Here is an 18160-nt window from a genome sequence, read left to right on the forward strand (position 1 = left end):
CATCAGAGAAAAGAAAGCAACTGCACTACAGAACCTTACTTTTATTTCAGACAACGATCTTTTTCTCAGAAGCTGTCCTGAGTTCAGCAGTAGCAGTCATTTTTTCTCCTTCTTAGTAGCTGGTGCAGTGCTGTGTTTTTGACTTTCAGCCTGGGAGCAGAGCTGATAACATTGATGTTTGGTCTGACCAAGGACTTTGTGAGTCTCATGCTCTGCCAGGGAGGAGGAGAAGCTGGGAGGAAGCAGAGACAGGGCACCTGACCCAAACTAGCCAAAGAGATATTCCATACCACAGCACGTCATGCCCAGGATTGTAACTGGAGAGTTACCCAGAAGGGCAGGCACACTGCTGGGTGGGGGCAAGGTACCGGTCGGTGAGGTGTTGTATTCTCTTCCCTTATTATTTCCTTTATCATTATTATTGGTGGTAGCAGTAGTGATTTGTATTATACTTTAGTTATTAAACTGTTCTTATCTCAACCCCTGGGCGTTGCATTCTTTCGATTCTCCTTCCCATCCCTCCAGGAGCGGAGGCAAGAAAGGGTGAGGGGAAGTAGACTGTGCGGTTCTAATTTACAGCCTGGGCTTAAACCATGACAAAAGCTCATACAAATGAAACAGTACTTCCATACTAAGGACTATTAAATTCCTTTTTGCATCTTCAAAATTACTGCAAATCATCCCTCAAATGCATTGCTTATTCCCAAAGCACTTCCTCAAACCAGCTCTTCATGTGGGAGCATTCATAAGGCAGTTCAGCACCCATACTTTGAAGAGGTTAAGAAAACAACTCCAAAGTGCAGGCATGACAAGAACATTCACAAAAGCAGCATTAAAAACCACAGTCAAATGGCACAAACACTTGCTCCGTTTGACTCCCAAGAAAGCATGTGACATGGAATTACACAGCACTCCTGGATGGCAGGTCATAAAGGAGCACAGTGGTTACATGAGAATTCTGAGTTACATGGAGAACCAGTGTCAAGATTTGTGACTGAGCTCTTCTGGGACTGCTTGGTTCTCTATACATTTTTGGCAATAGGGTACTTCCAGAGCTTGAAATTGAAAGTCTAATTCCAAGTCTGGACTATACATTTCTTCTATAAAATTACATTAAGATAGAAAGCTTACACATTTCTGTCCTAAATTTCATACTGGTAAGTAAGGTCTATACTACTGGCATGCGCATGTCGCAGTTACAGCAAGATACTGCCAGAACTGAAATGTCCACTAGCCATGTTAACTTTCATAGTACTGTTGACAGGCTTAAGTACCTACCCAAATTCAGGACAGTCTGAGACATCACAATGTTAATGAAGACATATATTTAATTTGAAAATGATGCTTCCCAAAGTTGTAAAAGCAAAATCCTACTCCACCTGTACTTTCCTCTCCCCCTCACTTTTAGCTGAGCTCTTCACAAGCTTTTATAGGATTTTCCAGAGATGAGTCACACACCTGATGACAAAAGTCTTGGAGGAAGTTTTACAGCAACAAGCCCTTGAAAGACCAGATGCTTTTGGAATTCTCCAATACTTTAACACAATTCCTTATGCAAAACACACATCTGGTCCTTTTTTCTAGTACAACCGAACTGAGTTTCAAACAAGATTAAAAAAAAATAAACAGATATATATATAGAGAGAGACTATAATGCATACCAAGCCCAGTGAGTCCTAGTCCTGCTGAGGACAAGATATCCAAGCCAGGACAAGACAGACCAACAGGGCATGAGACAGAGGGATTTGATGCTATGGTGACTCCACTACTTTCAAGTCCCAGGAGACATTTCCGTGCCTCGTACATATTTAAGGCATTTCGTTCAACACTTTTTACAATCACAGACTGTAGGGAAAGAAAAAAAAAATCAAAAACAACAAAACAACAAAAAATTAAAACCAATGAGTAACAACTATATGACATGGATCTGCAACACAAAACTCTCCTTCATACTCCCTTCATAGCTATTGGTAATATGAGACAGCATGAGATAATGTCCATTAGCTGGCTTTGATAGTTGGTTTAAGGATTTTGTATGCACCTTACTGAGAATGATGAAAGACCTTTCTGTGTAAGAAAAGTAATTACTGCACCTTGGTGCTATCTGATATACTAAATTGTAAATGCACCAAGATCTAGAGAAGTGAATCATCATTTAAAATCTTATCTTCTCTTTTATCTGAAGTCTATACCTCAAAGTGGGCAAAAAGCTGTTCATATTAAATTCAGCTACGAAATTCATAGCTATCAGAAAAAACGCTCGCAAAATTAAATTAGAAAAACCATTATTTCCTTCTTATACGTTCTCTACACAATGTTTCTTTGTATCGATTTCATATATCCTTACACACAGAAGCTTACTTATTGACAGAATGGAATACTCATTTAGTATTTTGAACTTTGTCTGTTACAGCATTACATAAAACCATTACATGGTTCTTTTCAACATCTTGCATAGAACAGAGTCAGGCTTCTCAGTCACATTATTTAGGGTTTTTCTTCTGTTTTGGGTTTTTCGGGGCTTTGTTTTTTTGTGTGTTTAATTCTGACTGCTAAAGAACAGTGCAGTTACATGGCAAGCTGCAATTTAAGACTAATTTCTTTACAAAGAAATCAAAAGTAGTTCTAATCAGATACAGTTTATACCCTCATGATTTCTTTCTTTTATCAGTATATTCTATATAACAGCTAATATCTGTATTGTCAGATATATAATGAAAGTCAAATTGCCATTAAGGAGAGCTGTTGTAGCATTTAAACTGACCTTTCAAGCAGAAAATATATACCTTTTCCAAATTTATGATCCATTAAAGTAGGGAGGAGGATCACACGTGTCAAACTCACCAGCTCTGAAAAGTTGACATGAAAGCCTAAAAAGAATATATTAGCTTTTCACCAACCTTGCTTGGTTGCTTTGGCTTTGGCTTAATGCTTATGAAGACGTCTAACTGCTCCATTAGCTGTGTTATAAACTGTGGCTCTACTTCAATTTCTTCCTTCATATCAAACATGAGCACAAGTGGAAGGCAACCCTGAAAAGGTACCCAAAAAAAAAAAAAAAAAATCATAAAACTTGTAATCTGCCCATTTCCCATGAAAATGCTAGCAGTAAGGTGAAACAGGTTATAACACAATACATCATAATACTGTAAGTTCTGAAAAAATATCAAAGATGAAATTTTAAGTACAGCCATTTCCTTGTATGCAAGAACACAGGTGTATATTTCTACCCTAGGATTCTGAACACATGGTTTGACGGTATAAGGGCAAAATGATTTGTTGAACATTTGACATTCCAATCAGTCTATATGCACTCTGCATTAGCTATTTATACAGACTCAGAGAGTCCACACGGTTCAAATTCAGAAACCACTATTGTCTATTAAATCTGAACAAAACAGTGTCAGGAATTGACGCAGGACTCTCATATACTCCAATGGCTCACTTTAAACTATGGCTGAGATAAGGAAACACACTTATGAGAAAATGTCTCTGTAAGTCACCATTGCTCAAGTCTTCTACCTTTCTCTTCCCCAGTCCTAGATCAGCTAGATAAGTATTTTCCAGTGATATGGATGACATCTCTGAAATGCTTGAAATATTGAAACTAAAAGTAATACAAAAGAGTCCCTAAAAAAAAGCCCCAACCCAAGAAAAAACTAAAACTCAATGGTCACAGGATATCAAGAAATTAGTAAGTTGCTACTTCTAGTAAAACAACAAAAATAGAGGGTACAGTCAGCGAATAATAAATCCTACTTTTTGTGATTTTAGATTCACAATGAAGTAAACAGTATTGTACGTATTATGGGAAAAAAAACCACAGTAAGATACATTCATGAAAGTGGTCTTGTTTAATCAGTTGCCTGCTTTTGCTTAAGAATAAAAAGCAACAAATGGAAGTATTTATTCTTCAGATCACTAGTTCACTATTATTTTATATTTAAATAGGACTTCTCAACAGTACCACCTCCAGCTACACAGAACTTCCCAAATTTAAATATAATTTTAAATTAAGGAAAATCAGAGCAAGGCACCTCCACAGAATCATAGAATGGTTTGGTTTGGAAGGGACCTGAAAGATCATCTGGTTCCAAACCCCTGATATGGCAGGGACACTAGACCAGGTTGCCCAAAGCCTCATCCAACCTGGCCTTAGATATAGAACAAGAACATTAGATATAGAACAAGAACATTTTCAACATGACTCCAAACCCCTATTGCTTAAATAAGTATTTAATTTTAAATCACTATGTAGTCTTTCTTTCTTTTACAACTTGCTCTCATCACTGCTACGAGTATCGCCTTAATCACAACATTGAATATACTCCTGCAAGCAATATTCTGATGATTAGAAGCAGAGACTTGCAATGATGATCAGCCATAAGGGCTATTCACAGTTCATACATCATAGAATTCATACCTTACTCAGGGAAATTAGTTACTGGTTAATATTAAAAGTTTCCATTTAGACATACTGCTAAGCAACTTTTGAAGACAGCACTAAAACATCACTTGTCCTACTGTAAGGTATCTATGCACTGCATTGTATTCTCTGTTAACATTGTAAACTCTGGCTCAGATTTAGCCTTTTATGAGAATTACAATCACAACAATTTAGAAGTTCAGAAAAAACATTATTTCTTTCCTTGGTATGGATGTTCAGATGCTTCTAGATGGCTATTTCTAAGAGCTTTGCAGAGATGAAATCACCATTTTTAAAACCCCTCTCCAGTTTCATAGAACACTTGTGTTACCTAGCTGTGAAACAGCATCAGCTATTATTCTGACTGCATCAGAATAGTTGGCAGAAAGCAATAACAATGGTGACCATGGCAAGAAGGGCAGTATATAGAGTCCCACCTTGCAGTAAATCACTCCAGAACACAAAAAAAATCTCATTCCCCTGAACAATGCCCAAGAATTAAAAAGTGAAATTAACTTAAAAACCAGCTGACAATGCCTGCAGCATGTAGGTATTGGCATGAGTGGCATATCTTTTCTTTATCTGAAGCTGAAAAATACTGCTTTTTTACTAAGTTGGAAATTTAAAGTAAGTTCTTATCAGTCACTTCTTCCCTCAGGTTTTCAAATTTTTATGATTTAAAAATATATATTCCCTCTTTGCAAAATTTGCTTTTAATACTTGTTTTACAAACAAAGCTGGAAACAGCTTCAAGACATGTAAAGTCTGTAAGTTGAAACAGACAGTCTCCTGGTCAATATAGTTTCTTAAAGGTGATACAGTGGATGTGATACTAAGTGGATGTGGGATACTAAGTTGTACTGATGTGTTTGGGATTAAATCAAGCTTCAACATTAAAAAAACCCAGCCCTTGTATAATTCTAAGCTTCTAGAGTAAAGGTGTACTTAGATGTTCATATGATAGCTTGTTTGCATTTCCTTCTACTTCATGACCCTCCAGAAAAATGCTATTTAAACCTCACCAAGGAAATGCATAGAGTAAGGACCTCTCTTACCATTTTCAGACAATAGTATTCGAGAAAATAATAATAATGAATATAACTGTATAAACACTATGCCTTTGTTTTCCAGTCTAAGCACGGCACAGCGCAATGTAAGAGATACGGACTTCTGGATTTTAAGGGTATTGTGGTTTATCCTGATACCAGCTTTGAATTAGATTTGAGTCCAATCCGCTCATGTGTTATTTGTAAATATCCATATATATAAAAATCCATGTACAAACATTAGTACTACAACAATGCCTAAAGACTCCTGTGAAGCCTAATGACCAATAGAAGAAAAATCTGTACTAATAACATTTATCACCAGAGCTATTTTTATAACAGGTCTTGTAATACTGAGACTATGGTACTAGTAAGAATTTAAGACTACAGAATGAGTAATTATTTACTATGATTCCCCAGTTTCCTTGAAAACTCACCTACATAAGAACTAAGAAATTCCTGCTACTTCCTCCCAAAAGAAACCTACTTATCTGACAAACATGGAAAGGCATATTGGCAAAGCAAAGTAAACAACCCACTACCCAACAACAAAACCCTCTAAAAATCTGCCTTTCACTCAGAGACATATTGTTATTGTAGATGTGAATTACTTATGTTGTATTTATTTTACCAAAGTCACTTTCAAGTCATGACACCAGAGATTAGAAATATTTTAGCTAGCTAAAAATATTCACAAGTCACTAACAAAAATAGAGCACTCTGCTGAATCAGCTTTTTGCAATGTGAGTAGTGATGCTTCCTCTCTAAGCATCTAACTTACATTTGACCCATAAATAAGTGCAGAATGAGCACATTTGCTATAATGTGGCATTTTTTCAAGCAAGTTTCACTGAAAGCATTTACCATAAGATATTGCCTAGCAAGACACACAGATTCAATTGTGCCCTGGAGGTAGACAGTAGATTTCTTCTGTGGGTTACTAGGGTCAGGGAAGTGGATCTGAGCACCAGTCCTCTGCATGATATGTTTGATGTTACTGCCATTTCGACCCATCATAAAGAGATGATGCTGTGCTGCAATGTCAAGTTGTGTGCTCACAGGGATCGCAGAGGCCAGACTCCCAGCTAGGTGTTCTAAAAGCATGGCTGTTCCTTCCTGTGGAAGGGGAAATGCAAGAAAGTGGTGAAACAACGGTTACAGGCATACAAACCAACATTACAGAATGTTTCCACATTTCTCCTACATTCCACATTCAAGACAAATAAAACTATTTTGTTTAAAAATCTAATTGATTTGGTAAAGGTAACAGATGGACTAAACTCTACCTGCTATTCCTATTTCGTGACCAAATGCAGCATTTAATTACTACTGTAAGCAATAAGACAATGTCAAATGGTTTGACCCCAATAGACCTTCTGTGCCCACATACTGCAATAAGAAAGGAGACTGAGATTTGGGTAGATATACTTGCAAAATGTGTCTTTTAATTTTTGTCCAAGATGTTCTTACTGGCTTGAGATACACCCATCCAAGACTGTATCAATCTGTTACACTGCCAGTTCTTAACAAAGAAAATACCTTATTTTATTAAGGTAAATAGGCTCATGGCAGTTCCTTTCCTCAACTGTCAAATTTGTATCTCCCAATCCTGGTTTCACAAGACAAGTTTTATTGAATGTTAGGGCAATTTTCAAGGTTATATACGTGAGTGCACATTGAGAAGATCAAAGCATGAGGAATTCATGGTGTGGGTGGGCTTGTTTTGTGGTAGTTTATTTTTGTTGCCATTTTTGTTTGGTTTTTTATTTTTTTTTTATTAAAAGATGGGTAAGATCCAGATCTTTTGAGTCAATTTTGTACAACCTGAACAGGTGTGCAGGAGATGAAAAACAGACTGAAGGCTTAGCACAAATAATGCTAAATCCTAAACTTAAAACTATTTTCTATGCATTTTTAGATGCATAAATAACCTACAGCAGTTATTTAAAAAACCCAAAAAACCCAAACCCCAAACCCTCAGGCTTCCAAAGTGACCATACAATAACATGTACTGATGAGGCAGGATATAACATCAATATAGTTTCTAAGTATCTAAACTATGGAGCTGTTTATGACATGCAGAAACCTACTTAAGACGACACATTACCTTCACAGCACTAGTGTTGTTCTGTGACCCTCTGACAATGACGGTAGCACCATACATTCGAGAGCGTTGTTTAAAGGAAACTGAAATATTATACGTCTGACATATATGCTGAATTGTGGGAGAATTAGGATCTGGGATTGGTTGGAGAATTCCAGCAATAGGCAATTCAAACATGAGTACCAATGGAAGAAGCTCCTACAACAACGATGAGCAAACATTGAAAACCAGGTCATACTCACTAAAACTACAACAATTTTATTACTGAATTATAATGTATCAGTAAGTGATGATTACTCTGACATAACACATCTTCTGTTCAGGGTTCATTGATAAAAATATTATCATGTATTGAGTTGGAAAAAGGCACCAATTCTTACAGGGAAAAGAGTTTTTTGGCTTGTACAGGCTGTTCTCCTGCACAGGTTGGCTTCTTGTGTTCCCCTTCGCCCATCCTGAAGTCAACCACAAAGCTACATAAACATCACATTGGCTTTAATACCTGTCAAGACCAGGGTTTTGCAAGTGACATACCTGACTACAACAACTGCAAGTTTTAATGATTAGCTTTATAATTATCCATGGCAGAATACACATACATGTCAAAACTAGAAGATAAAGATAAAAAAAGTGCTACAAGTAGAAAATGGAACTAAATTCTACCAAATTATTTACACAAATTATACATAAAAATAGTTAAATTTAAAAGACAGTAACTGCCTTTTTCAAGTCATAAATCCACACAGAATGCCTGAGTGTCTACAGGCCATCTGTGGAGGCTAAATTAAAATGCAATTTTAAACACTGTGTGGGATGCTTTATTATATCTTGTTTATACTGTAGACTTCATGTTCAAGGTCCACCTTGGGCTAGTTACGTTTGGCCAGTATGCAAATCACTGCTTTTATAATGCCCTTTACATATTACTCATACAGATACTTGCATGTTACCCTATTACTGCTGTCATAAGACAGAGCCACAAAACCATAGGTTTCTCAAAACTATATTTTTTTCCCCTTTCAGGTGTTTTCAAGGAAACACTATACAGAAATAGACTATTACCCGAATTCTAACTCTTGCGGACTCCACTCCAGCTGGCTGTCCTGCAATAGACACCTGGAAGAGCAAGAATATAGAAATATAGCATCACATTTTCAAATGAGGCACTGGAAATGTTATTCAGGTATCTGTGTTCTCTTAAAAAATAAAAATAAGATTAAAAAAAACCAGCACTTATTTTACATCCAGTGACGTCTTAAGTGTTCTCTAAACAGTAGCTGAAAACCAAAATCAGTTTAAAAAGTAATCAATTAATATTATAGCATATTAGGTTACATAGGCTTAAATAACTAGAAAAAAAATACAGCAAACAAAACAGTAGTTTGGATCAAATCAAGAATTACTACTGTGTATACATGTGCTCAGTGCTAATATTCAACAACAGTAGGTTTTCTTGAATGTTTTGAAATTGCTGCCTTTTGCTCAGCACACACTCAGATGCACAAGAGGAAATTCCAAATACAGTGATGAAAGATTTGAATATTCCAGTAGTATCAGCATTACAAAAAAATGTAAAATCCTGGTGCAATGGCTTATTCTAAGAAAGTTGAACTCTTATAATAGGGCATCCAATTTTGCTGGCTATCCGCCAAGATCAGTTTTTCAACTAAGTTACATCATAAAGCAAAAGCACCAAAATAATCAATATTCTAAATAAGTCAGGTGTTGAACAGGCAAAACATTTGCAAAACCAGTGATTTTCATACCACTTCTCTACCATTTGCACTAAGTTGTTGACTTCCATATGCTCAACATAAAGTTAATTTCAAAAAATTAAAATGATTCATGAGCCTTCACAAATTGTTTCCATCTGTTTTCAAAGATTTGCTCACTTTGGAAGTCCCGTGCTTTCCACAGAGTGTAAACACCAAAAATCTATTTCCCTGCCAAAAAGCCCAAATTGACGAAAGCAGTAGTACTTAGAGATTTTTTTTTTTATACTTTCAGAAATTACAGTAAAAATGAGTTAAATAGTAAACAATACTTACTTGGTTGCTTTTCTCTGCTTGATTATTCCTATTTGAGTCTGGAAAATGGATATGGCATCCTGTTTCCTCCATCACCTTTTTAATATTATTGCCACCTTTACCTATCACATGAGAATGTTCTGTATGCGAAACATCCATCTTCAAGGTTACCCGATTGCTCTGGAAATCAAGTACCCATGATTAGATTTGTTCGCAGCAGAACCTGAGTATTTTAGAGTAATGTAACTTCAAGGATGACATTCAAAATTGTATTTCCAAGGTATTTTTTGCTATGGCTTAGCTTCTACTCAAGTAAGATATTCTTAATATAGATCTTAGTCAGATGCTAAACCATTCACATTTTCTTTCCAGTGAGAAAATAACAAAAATATATACCCCAAAATATATCTTCAAAAAAAATGTCTAAGGCTTTTAAAACATATACTCGCTTTTATCAACTGAGGTTTACATGTCCTTTGGCAATCCGTTCTAATTTTTTTTAATTCTATGTTCTTTCAATTGCAGTCACACACCTGCATCTGATCTATCACAGGATCATATGATGCAGACTGGCAAATCAAAGCCATAGGACCTAAAATAACAGGGTTTTCTCCTTTAACAAACATACCAGATTTTACTGGTACATCAGTTTTTAAAATACACAAACACTGCCAACAGCTGTTATTAGAAACCGTGTTGTTAACAGTCCATAAAAACGTTGTTAACAGCTGTTAAAAAAAAAAAAAAAAAATGGTGCTTATCACTGAAGAGTTCCTTTTGGCAATCTGTTCAGAGAAACAAAAAGTTGGCATACAACTATGCAGAAGCCATACACACTGCCCCAAAAGTCTTGCTATTTGATGAAAATCTGATGAACATATGAAACCCCTGAACAAAATCTAAATATTTTAGAAATTCTGGTCCTAATGTTTCAGAGGATAAAAATGCAGTAACAGTTAGAACTGCATAAATGCGCCTGAAATTGAACTTCAAACAGAAATGAAATTTTAGGTTTGCTGAAGTCGCTGCATTATCTACTGTTCGCAATGAAACTGTATTTCAGATTCTGAAGTAAAAATCCCAATCCAATGATGAAACTGTGCATGCTTTTAGTCATATGGCTGGAAATATTATTTCTATATAGCTCAGACCTGGAAAAAATGCATTAAGCAAGTATTCTGTTGCAGCATGTTTAAATATGTGTGTATACATCAAATATCAACATCCAGGAAGAACATACTGGAGACTTAGTTTCATAACATCCATAAGTAACTTCTGTTTAAATGAGCCCATTTAAAGAGGTCAATGTCATTACAAAATGGGAGGATACGGTGTCATTCTAAAGAAGTTCTTTCTTACTTTTGTGTCCAAGACAGACATGATTTTCTCTTTTGCTTCTTTAACATTTTCCTTTTTTCCAGAGACTTTAATATGAGGATCTATAAAAGACAGACAGACATGTAGGGAAAATAAAGAAAAATATCTAAAAATCTTCCTAATTGCTTAAATAACTTTGAATGCATTATTTATAGCTCAGTGATAAACTCATCTGGTAATCCTAATCGTGGGGCTGAAGGGAGGGAGCAATACATTTGGTGCTGAATCCCAAAGATTGGCGGCACAGTTTATCAAACATGATAACCAACTTAAAATAAAAAGAAATCAAATGCTAAATGTACATCACAGTATTATAAATGCTCTCTGCAATGAAATTATGTACCTAAGCCATCATGTCTTTCAAACAAATATTAACAGAAGACAACTGAAAGCTTTTTGATGGCCTCACTCAAGATTAACAAGAACAATTTCTACGAAAAAAATGCAAACTCAAATCCACCCTCATCATCATTTCATTATATTTAGCCTCTGGAACTTTGCAATTTTAACCTCGCAACAAAGGTGGCTCCACTAGAAGTCTTCTGACTGAAGTTACTAAATCAAATTTAAATGACACTTTAATAAATGAAATTTCTGAACTGTCAAGTTCATAAATTAAGATTTGCTACTAAGCTATATACCAGGAGGAACACCGGCTGATAGCAGTTTTTGCACAGCCAGATCCAAAATATTGATTCTACAACATATTTCAGTTTACATTGTAATTTTCAGACCACTGTCCTTAAACAGTACGTGGTAGTGTGCTGAGCTATCAGGTACAGTTCTGCATCCTGGAACATAGCCCTGGTTGGATAGTACAGAACTGACTCTGGAATTAGATTAAGCATCAGTTACTCAAAAAGTGTGAAAATTACACATGAGATAGTTTAGCAGCACCATCTGGTGTCCAGAAGCATAAAGCACCACAATACAAAATTACTGTCAAAACATTAGATATAGATTCAATTAAAGCCAGCAAAAAAGTATTTGAGTATTAGAATCAAGGGTATGATTTTGCAGGTAATGCCAATTTCTTTCTCCAGTTCTTGAGTCCTCTGCCCTTTTTCATTGTAACAGTGCTTCTGCTCCTGTGGTGGGATAAACAGCTCTCAAAAACCTCCATAAAATTCTAAAACCTATTCTAGCTAATGAATTCATTTAATTCATTATGCTAGGCAGATACATACATGTCAGGGTATGTGAAAATAAATATACTCTCAATAGCTGCAACGCAATGTATCTGCCTTTCCCATCATCTCAATGATTGAAAAATCACTTAACTACTAAAGAAATGCCAAAAAAGACAGCTTTAGATTGCAAGCCTGTTGTACTCAATTGAAAATTGAAACTGTTTAAGCCATGTCTGAATATTCTTTTTGTTCCAACAAGAAAAAAAAAAAAATCTCTAGTCTTTACCACTGGGAAGTTCTGAGCACATTAGGCTGAAGATACAGAAACACTGAAGGAACACAGGATTCTCTGCCAAGTTTCATAAAAGTCAAGAAAAGTGCAGCATTTTGAGTTCTGAGAAACATATATTTCATTTTAAAAAACTGAACAACTGTAGTTGCAAAAGCATGGTATGCACACTGAATCTACAGAAGCTCCAAAAATCTGCTGCTTCAGCCTTTACACAATGTAGCAAAGTAAAAAAAAAAAAAAAAAAAAGCCCAAAATCAACAACAACAACAACAAAAACCCAATCCCAAACCAAAATAGTCTTAAGGGCAATTATTTGCTTTTTTAAGTTGACAGTGAGCCATGTGGTTCTAATACGTTTAAGCTGTGAATTATATTTGAAGTGGATGTCACAGGCAGAAATTCCCAGAAGCAGATTCTAGCACACTATGTATGCCCCAAGCTCTTTTTTGAAGCAACCAGGAAAACCACCACTTTGGGGTTGATTTTTCACATATTTGTGAACATTATATTTTAATACACGTTTGGTTACAAGTATGAAAAATATCTGAAACCAAACCTGTCATCTTCTTAGTACCAAAGATGATAATTACCATTCCATAATACTATTTGTTTAGCCATGGATGAAAAGACTTTTTAGAATATTTATTTTGTCTATTTCTCATCTCAGTAGGATTTGTTTTTTGCTGACACTGACAGCTTCAGCAAAAAACCCTCTGCATTTCTACATTTAACCTTTCTTTGTTCTTTTTGGAGGAAAAAAGCTCAAAACAAAAGTAAAGCAGCAGCTACTAAGTAAAAAAGAATCCACTGATGCCAGTGACAATTCTGAAATATACTACAAAATCTTTCAAAATTGGTCTAAAGTACCCTCTCCTTACTTGATAACTTCTCAATGACACAGTGGTTGGTACTGGATATGAGGCAACTCATTTTTAAGTTAAGCACTCTTCTTTTGAGACTTGCTCACTCTTCAAGGAAACAAAATTTAGATATGACATCTGCTCAAACTTCTGCATGAGAAGAGTTACTTGCAGCTAACAGATTTTGAACTCTTTGAACTGGCTTTGCAGGAGTTGAAAGTGCATTGAAATTATGTAGGGTCTGCAGGAAAACCAACAATACCTAAATAACACTAAAACACTGAAAAAAAATAGATCACTTTAGGAATTTGTTAAAAATATATAGAGGCAATTAGATTGTGTAACCTGATTTTCTGTACATTACAGACCTTTAAATTTCTTAAATATACCTCTCTGTGGAATCAATTACTTTGCTTGCATAGTTTCCTCTAGAAAGCATGGAAAAGCAGAGAACTGTCTGCTCTAATGGTTCCTCCATTTCAGCCTCACAGATATGTGCCTGCTTTCTGACACTTAGGATCGCTGGCTCTTGTTCTACCTTTTTTTCCCTCCCTGAGATTAAATAACTCTTAGTTTCAACAGTGTCTTCCAGTGAAGGTCTGGTAAGATACACTTATCAAATCACCTATCACTATATAAACTCTCTTTTTGATCACAACTCCAAACACTCTCTCATTGGACCAATCATTAAGAAAAATGAGCTAGAGAAGCTGCCTGTTTTGGGGGTTTTTTGGTTGGGTTTTTGTTTGTTTGTTTTTTGTTGGGTTTTTTTTTTGTGTTGTTGTTGTTGTTGTTGTTTTTTCTTTGTTTGTTTTTTTTTGTTTTCCCTGGCTTAGTTATTTTCAAAGTACAGGACTTTCTGTTTTTAAAACACTATGCCACAAGCACATTTACCAGGAGATAAAAGGCAAGTTTCTCCCAAGCTTCTTGCAAGCCCAATGCAGATCAGGCTGCATTTGACCTCAAACAACTGTCTGTTAAATACAGAAAATCTATTACTAATGGAATCAGCATTTACCTTCAGTTTCAGCTTTCTGGTTATAATCCAAAGTATTTTGTGGAAAAGTCCGAAACTGGGCACTATCTGAAACCTTTTTTGAATTCCTATCTGAATTTTTGAATTCCTATCTGAAACTTGTTTTTAGAATTCCTACCCAAGTAGGGATGAAACAAACATGTAAGGTCTTTGAGCATCAATACATGGGAGTAATGAAAAGAGTTGACTTAGCTGTTGCCACCAATAAGGAGCCAAATACATTCAAAATTATTCCAGACAATTTATTACTTCTTGGAACCACAAACTTAGGGTGTTCAGTACTTGCATATGACAAGTGATCTATGTTTGCTCTTGTATTTAGATTAGATGCGGCTGAACATAAAACTTCTCCCTGCCACCTATTTTACTGGTGGAACTATTTTTTCCATGGATTAACAGCTATACTTTTTTTTTTTTTTTATTTAGAAACAAGAAATATCACCTTGCCTTAGTATTAAGAAAAAAATATTTGTTGGACAAAGCTCTACATATATTTGAAGCACCCATAGACTGCAACTGTTGCAATGCATTCTCAGTGAAGTCCAAAACAAGATAAATGGCACTATTAAAAGTATGACAAGGATTGTCAGACTTAAAGGTATAGCAGGTGTAATATGTATGTATAGTACTGTCAGTACAGATAAGCATAAAGTCACCCTCCAAGTCAGTATCTGAACAGACCACAGCACCTGCACATAGCCTTAACTGGCATGAGACCACCCATTGAACAAGATCAACCAGTTCCCACAGAAATGGCTCTTGCTGCAACTCAGGCCATAACAATGCCAGTTTTGTCCAGGTGACAACTGTATCTGATCATCAAGATGTTGTGCCATACTTCATCTCTAAGGAACACTGGGTTTGGTATCTATTTTTACTGACGGTTGGGGAGAAAATCCCATTTCCCTGCCCACCCTTTCTCCTCTCCCCCTCCCCTTTATTTTTAAGGTTTTGAATACAGCTGGAAATATACTGTAAATAAAACTAGAGCTACAGCAAAGCACAGATGCCTACCATGAATGAAGAAATAAGACACCAAAGCTTTAGAAACTATGTATAAACACAGAACAAAGGCTTCAGAAGAGGTCTGAGTGTTAAAAGCATATAAGGCTCTAGTGCTTTAAACAGAAGTGTAGTATCAGAAACTGGAAAATATTTTGATTCATAAGAAACAACATAATTAGTGTCTTGCAAAATATAAAAACCATGCCATTGCACAGTAACCTATCTTTTAATGACATTGATGGGAAGTATCGTTTTCCCTAAGAATGGAACAGATAAAACTAATTTTAACAGATCTCACCCCCTTCTCAAGAATGAGGGAATATTTACATAAAATAGAAAACTCAAGTTACACAACAGAAACTGATGGAAATTTTTCTCAACAGTCTTCATTTGGCAGACTCCTGCCTTCAAGTCATCTTTTATTGCTCATATCCTCAAATTCCTCACTCTGCACTTTGGCAGAGTTTTCACCTCCTCTGTCTTTGTCCACAGCTATACAAGCAAGCCTCCAACTTTTTTGCTACTATTGTGTGCAAAATTTCAGTAAAAAAAACCCAAAACTCCTCCAAGCAAAGATATGTTTGTGCCAGTGCAAATGCATCTACACTGATTTTTTGCCAGGCAAAAAGTATTTAAAATAATTAAACCATTTAACTGTGTAGGCCTCTCCTGCAATTCAGACATCACATTTAACATCTGGGCAAGCTCTTCAGACCACAGCTATGCATCTAGCTTGTTTACAGGATGAACAGGCTTTACTTAAGTTACAGAAATAACAATATCCTAAAAATAGCTAGACAACTGGGCAACACTAGAGCAGATGACAGTCATTCTTAATAAGAAGCTGATTAGGATCTGAATAGCCCATGAGTATTACTGAACTTGCACAGCTCAAATTAAAATAAAGACACAAACAGGCCTAACATTTTTAAGGACAAACTACGAAAATACCCCAAAATTACTAGCAAAACCACACTAAACTTTACGAGAAGTTAAAAAAAAAAAAAAAAAAAAAAAAAAAAAGAGAAAGTCAAAAGAACACACTAAGTTCTAAAATTAAAATGTGAGTTCATCATTCATCCTACCACAAGATGAAACATAGGTCTATAAAACAAGTGAGTTAATCAAAAAGGTCAAGGACTTCTTATTAATATGGAAAAATGGATAACTGAATTGAATCAATTTAATATTTTAAAATAAATTAGGAAATACTACATGTACAGCTGTTAGAGTGGATACTCATTGACCAAACTAGATTCATGATAGCCAAGACAGTCTTGAAACAGACTCAATTCATTCCCATGGAGAAGAAATATTAAAGCTAAAAGCATGCAACGAATGCTCATGATTAAAGGAATATGCAAAGTAACTCAACTGAATAAAAAAGGAGATTTGTCACTCGGACACTTCTTGCTGTTGGCTTATCAGTTTAAAGGACTTCTCACCTTCTGTCCAATGCAGCTCAGTGTACTTCCTTCACCTCCTGGTATCCAAACCACAAGAAAAAAAAGCTACTTGTGTACTAAAGCAGAATGCTGTGGGCCATTTACTACTGCTGACTCCTTGTGTATCCTCAGACATATTCAGCAACATAGGTGGTGGTTTTGGTATGTGGGGTTTTTTTGTTGTTGTTGTTTTGTCATTTAAATTAGACTGCAGCATCATCATCTCTGAATGAGATTTCAGCTAGTTAACATAGGCATGATCAAAAGCCTACTCAAAGCATCACAAAACTCAACATGGGCTGCAAGCAATTAAAGGTGTCCTCAGAGGAGACATATCCTGAGGCTCTGGGCATTCTAGGGGATTTGTTTGTTGTGGACAAACGGCTGATTACAAAACATCCTTGAGAAGAGCTAGAATCACTGCCTATATCTGCACACATATTTGAAAGACTGTCTTCTCAGAACTTTAGCTCAACTTTCCACTTCACTAGCATCTAACTTCAAACCATTTCTAGAAGAATTTCTGTTCTATTCAGAATATGACAAGGAGGGCTGAGAAAGAGTAGATATTTGTTGCACTGCTTCTGCCACAGCACCAGGGAAAGCAGTTTACACGTAACCCTTTGCTCTTTTTAGATTTTTGCTGCTGTTACATAGTCATCTGAGGAGCAGTAAATATAGGATCACAAAGGTTTGGGCTGGAAATGACCTTAAAGACCATCTAGTTCCAAACCCTGTGCCATGGGCAGGGACATCTCCCACTAGACTAGCTTGATCCAAGCCCCATCCGACCTGGCCTTGAACACTGCTAGGGATGGAGCCACAGTTTCTCTGGGCAACCTGTACTAGTGCCTCACCATCCTCATAGTGAAGAGCTTCCCAATGTCTAACCTAAATCTCCCCTCTTTCAGTTTAAAGCTATTCCTGTTTGTCCTGCCACTACATGCCCTTGAAAAAAGTCCCATTCCAGCTTTATTGTGGGCCCCCTTTAGGCACTGAAAGCTGCTCTAAGGCCTTCCTGGAGCCTTGACCCCTCCAGGCTGAATAAGCCCAACTCTCTCAGTCTGTCTTCTTAGCAGAGGTGCTCCAGCCCCCTGATCATCTTCATGGTCCTCCTCTGGACTCACTCCAACAGGTCCACATAACTCTTGTGTTGGGGGTCCCAAAGCTGTGTGCAGTACTTGAGGTCTCACGGGAGTAGAGGGGCAGAATCACTTCCCTTGACCTGTTGGTCACACTTCTTTCAATGCAACCCAGTGTACTGTCGGCTTTCTGAGCTGCAAGTGCATACTGCCAGGTCATGTTGAGCTTCTCATCAACCACCACACTCAAGCCCTTCTCGTCAGGACTGCTCTCACCCCTTCTCTGCCCAGCCTGTAGCTGCGCTTGGGATTGCCCTAATCCATGTGAAG

The 18160-nt window shown here is 36.5% G+C and overlaps 1 protein-coding gene across 1 annotated transcript in view; it reads right to left on the reverse strand.

Annotated features, from left to right (window-relative positions):
* Nucleotides 1-18160, reverse strand: part of BICC1 (BicC family RNA binding protein 1) — a gene marked incomplete at its 3' end in the record, with an annotated part of 109145 nt that overhangs the window by 14913 nt on the left and 76072 nt on the right. The window contains exons 4-10 of the mRNA XM_080621588.1: nucleotides 10963-11042; nucleotides 9625-9783; nucleotides 8639-8692; nucleotides 7580-7774; nucleotides 6337-6588; nucleotides 2901-3032; nucleotides 1662-1845 (exon numbers count right to left, since the gene is read on the reverse strand). Coding sequence (XP_080477714.1) covers nucleotides 1662-1845; nucleotides 2901-3032; nucleotides 6337-6588; nucleotides 7580-7774; nucleotides 8639-8692; nucleotides 9625-9783; nucleotides 10963-11042 — 1056 coding nt within the window. The remainder of the gene's footprint in view (nucleotides 1-1661; nucleotides 1846-2900; nucleotides 3033-6336; nucleotides 6589-7579; nucleotides 7775-8638; nucleotides 8693-9624; nucleotides 9784-10962; nucleotides 11043-18160) is intronic.

The sequence above is a fragment of the Psittacula echo genome, assembly GCF_963264785.1.
Source record: "Psittacula echo genome assembly, chromosome: 6".
NCBI lineage: Eukaryota > Metazoa > Chordata > Aves > Psittaciformes > Psittacidae > Psittacula > Psittacula echo.